The 6,288-nt window shown below is 37.9% G+C and overlaps 1 protein-coding gene across 1 annotated transcript; it reads left to right on the forward strand.

The window, feature by feature from the left end:
* Window positions 1–234: 234 nt before the first annotated feature.
* Window positions 235–5,876, forward strand: LOC114290363 (F-box/LRR-repeat protein 10). The gene is made up of 4 exons (XM_028234240.2): window positions 235–664; window positions 771–976; window positions 1,374–1,467; window positions 4,148–5,876. Exons 1-4 carry the CDS (start codon window positions 491–493, stop codon window positions 5,594–5,596), a joined length of 1,923 nt encoding a protein of 640 aa, XP_028090041.1. The 5' UTR covers window positions 235–490; the 3' UTR covers window positions 5,597–5,876.
* The last annotated feature ends 412 nt before the right edge of the window (window positions 5,877–6,288 follow it).

Here is a 6,288-nt window from a genome sequence, read left to right on the forward strand (position 1 = left end):
GTTTTGTTTTTTGTGGCTAAAATAGCGTATTTTGTTTTTTGTGGCTATTTTAGCCAAAAAAGCCTGGGCTTTTTCTTGCCAAACGGAGGCTTAATAGGTTATTTTAATTTTTAATTATTTTAAAATATTAAAATTTTTGTGTTTAAAAAGGAAGTTTGATTTTTTTATAATTGAATATGATGTTTATAAGAAAAAAAAAATTAATATAAATTTAATATAATATTTTATCTCATTAATTATTTTAAACTATTTTATTCTTTTATAAATTTCAACCAAAAAAAAAAAACCAAAAACCCACTTGCCAAACAGGGCCTTTCTTCCCCAAATCATCTCCCCAACGGTTCCAGACGGCCCTGCACCTGCACATGGCGATGCGGTCAGAAACTGTCTAACATGAGCCGCTGTGCGCCGTAGCCCATGCCCGGTAACCCTATCTTCTCTCTCTAACAGAAACTCCTTGTGTAGAGAGAGAGAGAGAGAGAGAGAGAGAATGGCGAACTCGAATCCAGAATTACAGAGCATGGAGATTCTTCCCATGGCGCTCTTGGCAACCATCACGACGAAGCTCGACGTTCCTTCGATCTGCTCAGTCGCTTCTACTTGCAAGACCTTCAAGGCTTGCGCTTCTCACATCTTTTCATTTCTCCCCAATTTCCACCTCCTCGTAAGCTTCTTCGTGATTCACACCTATACATATGTATTGCTTTGAGTTGGATCTGGATCTGATCATCTTTTTTTTTTTTTTTCTTTTTCTTTTTCTTTATTCTCAGGAGATTGCAGCGTCAATCGATTTGTTGAGGCCTTTGTTGCCTCCAAACCCTTACCTTCAGAGCCTCAAGGTTGATTGTACTCGCCTCGACGATACCGCCATTGATTCTCTCCTTCGTCCTTCTCTGCACGACCTTTCGCTTCACAATTGCTCCGATTTTAGCGGCAAGCTTCTCTCTGAGGTCGGCACACGATGCAAGGACCTAAGGTCTGTTCTCTCTCTCTCTCCTCTCAAACCTATATGTTTTTTTATAATTGCCTGAATCTTTTTTGCGTGTTTGTTTCTTGGAAATCCATGTTTTAGTGTGTTAAAGAAACTTTTGGATCTTCTAAACAATGAATTTTGAACTTTTAATAGTACTCGATTAGTTCTCTCTCTCTCTCTCTCTCTCTCTCTCTCTCTCTCTCCAAGCATATATGTTTTTGATAATTGCCTGAATCTCTTTTCGTGATTGTTTCTTGGAAAGCCATGTTTTGAGTGTATAGAATAAACTATTTTGATCTTCTAAACAATAAATTTTGAACTTTAATAGTGCGCGATTAGCTATGTTTGTGCTGTTCCAAGTGATACTGTTATTAGATTTGTGTATTTACTTTTTCTTCAGGTCTCTGTACTTGAGTTCCGTGGCAGAGAAAAGAGGGCGATCGATAGAAGTGTCTGATCTAGAGGAGTTGCTAAGTGGTTGCCCTGAATTAGAAGTAAGGTTTTCATTACAATAAATGGTATATTGGACATTGAATAGAACTGCGTAGGAGTCAGTTTGAGTTTAGTAATAGATTTAACAAGAATAATCTTTTATCGATAAGTACCGTTTTTTTGTAACAATTAAGCGATTTGTGGGTTGATTGGAGTGCTAAGACAAATTACTTAAATCAGTCTCCTCCATTTAGCTTGAATGTTTTTGAAACAAAAATGTGTTGGAATGACATTTAGATGACTATAAGATTTACTTCTGGGTTATATGTTCAACACAGCATAGACCTTATTAAAGATGCTTTATGTCCTTACTTTGCAGTTCATTTTCATACGCAATTTATTAGCTTTATTGTTTAGTTTTTGCCTGTTAGGATGACGTTTAATATGCTTGAAATGACGTTTAGTAAAGAATGATGTTTCACTAGTTCAGTAAAGCGAGGTGTGGGTGCCCTTTATTCATGCTGAGCTTATGGTGTAATAGCACCGGTTCTTAAATTGTTAATTATAGCCATTTTGAAAATGGCTATTATAGGGGTGGAACAATTACAATTTGAAGATTCCATATCAGTATTTGTGACCTAAAAGGAAAGAAAATGATAAGATTATGTACTGATCTGATACGCATGTGTATGGAGATTAGGTCACATATCAGCTCAATGAAGTCACTTACTATTTACCTATGATTAGTCACAGGCACGGGAGTATGTTTGCATAGTTTCTAACCTCCACTAAGTAACGAATATTGAGCTTGGGTTTTTTTTTTTGATAAATAAGAGTTTGGAGGTTTCTTCTCAACACAATCTTAATTTCCAAGTTGCTTTTGTCGTCTATTTATGCTAATCACACTAGAGAGCTAGTCCAATCTCTCTCTCAGTTCTTCCTCATTTGGCAACAAAAATCTATTATCAATTTCTTGTTTCTTGAATCTTTTATACATCTATACTGGAACAACATTGTGATGCAGGAGTGATGAGTCAACTCAACACTTAACTAATTATTGTAGCTTAGCCTCAACAGGGAAAAGGAAGCACTTGGCTTAGAACCATCTCAGAAGTATTTAGACATTATATGTATGTATGTGCAAGTGAAGTCCCTATATGAATAATGCTTAATTGAAGATGTTGAAGGAAGCATGTCTAAAATTTCATTATTTATTAAAAAAGAAAAGGTTGTGTGTAGAGTTTCATGATTAGATTTTTTTATGAAAAATTATTGGCGGTTTTTTTTATACCAAATTTTGGAAATGGAGATATAAAGTAGTTTTCTTACTGTTTTCTCTCTTTAGAAGCTTTTTACGAAACCCCTTAAAGCTCCAATACTTGAACCCAACCAATACCATCCACCTTTTCGCCACCCAAATTCTGATGTTTAAAAGCTCTGGAGCTTTCCAACTGGAGCAATTGAAATGACCCACCAAACAATGACCGTTGACCGAAGTAGGAGGCTTACATCCTCACACTCAGGCCAAGGTACCTCCACATCACACCCCTTACCCCAAAGTCCAGTCTGGGCCTCCAATCTCTTCACTGACCACTGCTGAACATTTGCAGCCTCCCGATTGCTTTTCCTCGCCTCCCCCTTTGATCTGTCACTCAACCTTTGAAATCCATAAAAGCATTCGCAATCTATAAAGCATTCACAATCTGTACCCATCCCCCACTCTCCATCTTTAAGATAAGAACTTATCTTCTATCATCAATCCTCTCTATTGGTATTCCAAGAAGATATGTATTTTTTGAGAGAAGTTGAACCACCACAATTCGAGACTTCTATTGTTGACTTCGAGACCATCGAATCCCTATTCCACCCTAGAAACTGCATAAAGTTCATAACAAATCTATCGCAACTCCATGCTCCTCAACAATACTCTCTATGCTCTCTCCGGCCTCTTTCTATCAGCAAAACGAATCATCAACAACTCTTCAACCTTGACAAGATTGAAGGTCTTTGACAACACTTGAACGATGACCTTGTTTTCTTCCAAGATCATCTCTCTTCAGCAAACCTCAGGGCTTTTATCGGATTGGTGGTTGCCGACGGGGGTTTGCCTCAAACCAGGTGTTTCTCTTCATCCTTGGAACATTAGTGTAGTGTTTTTGAGACCATTGTCAACATTTTTGGAGGATTTGCAAGTAGGAGTCAATCTATTTTCTCTTCATCTTTGGAACATTAGTGTTTTTAGGCCATTTTTTTCAAACGTATCCGACATTTCTTGAATGTGTCCTAATTTAAAAATAAATTTCATAATTTCGGACATTATAACAACACGTTGGTCCTATTTTGATGCTTTGTTTCCCACCATTGGTTTAATTTCATTGAATAAACCCACAAGAAGAGAGAGGTTGGGATTATTACATACACTTTCCTTGGGGATGCCTCCCTTGCATTCAATCACTGCATCCACATGTATAATGATGGCATATGCCAAAGTTTTACAACCGTTCTCCATTTTTGTGCATATTAGCTTGTCTATGATGGTCTCACATGTTAAAGTGCACTTATAATTTGTTTGGGATGTGCCTTCGGTTTAATCTTAATTGTGGATGCCTCGTAAATGTTTGGAAAATAGTTTTGACATTGGTCCTTCTGCAAAAATTTTCTCACAGAAGTTTTCTGAGACTAGCCAGTTCTTATTCTTCTTGTTTTCTTCTCTTTTCTTTTCCTTTATTTTATTTTTTGCAGACACTGATCCTGATGTTTGATGTTTCAATATTTCTTCGTCCTAATTTTGCTCGGGTTTGGGCTTTGGCTTCTACAAAACTCACTTCTCTTGAGATTGGGTATATTTCTTCTGTAATGGTGACCGAACTGCTTAGCCCAACTGTTGGACACTATCAATCCCCAAATCATGTTAGGGCATCCATCTTGCCTAGTATTTGCAAATTGTGCCTTTCAGTAGATTACATTACCGACACTATGGTCAGCACAATATCTAAAAATCTCAACTCCTTAACCCATTTGGACCTTCGAGATGCACCGATAATTGAACCTACTGTTGCATTCGATCTCACCAACTTCGGCCTTCAACAAATTAATCAACATGGGAAACTGAAACATCTTTCCTTGGTCCGAAAGCAGGAGTTTGTCACTACCTACTTTAACCGAGTTAATGATCTTGGACTCCTTTTGATGGCCGACAGATGCGCAAGCATGGAAAGTATATGTCTTGGTGGTTTCTGTCGGGTTACAGATACTGGTTTCAAGACAATCTTGCATTCTTGCTCAATGCTATACAAGTTTAGGGTTTCTCATGGGACCCAACTAACTGATCTGGTATTTCACGACATCTCTGCAACTTCACTTTCTCTGACGCATGTTAGTTTAAGACGTTGTAATCTCTTGACAAACCACGCGATCATGCGTTTAACATCCAACATGGATCTTAGCGTTCTTGATTTGAGGGACTGTAGGAACCTCGGAGATGAATCCCTCAAAGCCATCAGCACGCTTCCAAAATTAAAAACTCTACTATTAGACGGTTCTGATATAAGTGATGTGGGATTGTCATACTTAAAGAGAGGAGTGATAAGTTCACTAATTTCGTTGTCAGTCAGAGGTTGCAAGAGACTTACAGACAAGTGTATCTCTTTTTTGTTTGATGGCTCTTGTACACTCGTGCTGCAAGAACTGGACCTATCAAATCTTCCCAATTTCTCTGATGCTGGTGTCCTTTTACTTGCGAAAAGTCGGGTTCCAATTACCGAGCTCCGAATGCGTCAGTGTCCGCGTATAGGCGATACTTCGGTTATGGCATTAGCTTCAATGCAGGTTGAAGAGGATTGGTGTCGGGGGAGTATCTTGCGATTGTTGGATCTTTATAACTGTGGTGGGATTACAGAACTTTCATTCCGATGGTTGAAGAAGCCTTATTTTCCAAGGTTGAGATGGTTGGGTGTCACAGGAAGTGTGAACAGAGATATGGTAGACGCTTTAGCTAGAAGTAGACCGTTCTTGCATGTGGCTTGTCGTGGTGAGGAGTTGGGTACGGACCAATGGGATACCTCGGATGAACTGTACATGCATGTGTACGAAGAAATGGATGAACTTGAGCAGTGGCTTCTTGAAGGTGAAATTGAGAGTGGTGATGATGATGATGATGAGGAGATGGAGGATGCTGAAAATGATGTTTGAGTTGGTGGGTTGATCTTGATCTGCAAGCTTTTACTATTTATGTAGCTTTATGTTACTTTTGTGTGTGTAAATTAATAGTCTCTTGTGTATTTGTGCTTAGGTTTCAGCAAGTGTGAACATACCTTGCTGACTGTATGCAATATCGTTGTATGTTACTTTTGTGTATGTATATTAATAGTGTCTTGTGTATTTGTGCTTTAGGTTGAAGCAAGTATGAACATTGCTTGCTGACTGTAATGTTTTGCAGTATGGGTTGTGTATCAAATGCCCACTTTGTGAAGTCTGGTTCATTGTGCACGAACAATACACAAATTTTGGTTGGTTTAAAACAATAGAGTACAATTTTAGGTGAAGTTAATACAATTTTTGAAGGTGGGAGCTGTAGTTTTAGACTGATCAGATTCTGTGTTTTGTTCACATGCTCTCAAAGGCCATGTTTGATTCACAATACTAATAGTGAGGTATTAATAATCCTATCAAATTAGTGTGGTATTAACTATCACACCCCTACCCCATTACTAATAATCCTACAAATTTGTTGGATTAATTATCCATTGGATTAATAGTCCTAAACCAAAATGTCAAAACAAACATAAGATGATTGGGCCCACGGATTAATAATCCTAATCCCATGCTTTAATCCTTCCAATCAAACATGCCAAAAGTGTACAAACTCATTTTCCACAAAGTTA

Source organism: Camellia sinensis, chromosome 2 (assembly GCF_055761805.1).
Source record: "Camellia sinensis isolate YWXY chromosome 2, ASM5576180v1, whole genome shotgun sequence".
In the NCBI taxonomy this organism is placed as follows: Eukaryota; Viridiplantae; Streptophyta; class Magnoliopsida; order Ericales; family Theaceae; genus Camellia; species Camellia sinensis.

Excerpts from the sequence above, each read along its gene's own strand:
- LOC114290363 (XM_028234240.2), top strand. The coding sequence starts at position 491 with ATGGCGAACTCGAATCCAGAATTACAGAGCATGGAGATTCTTCCCATG. Across the intron at positions 665-770 it reads TCCCCAATTTCCACCTCCTC|GAGATTGCAGCGTCAATCGA; the intron begins GTAAGCTTCTTC and ends CTTTATTCTCAG. Across the intron at positions 1,468-4,147 it reads GTGGTTGCCCTGAATTAGAA|ACACTGATCCTGATGTTTGA; the intron begins GTAAGGTTTTCA and ends TATTTTTTGCAG.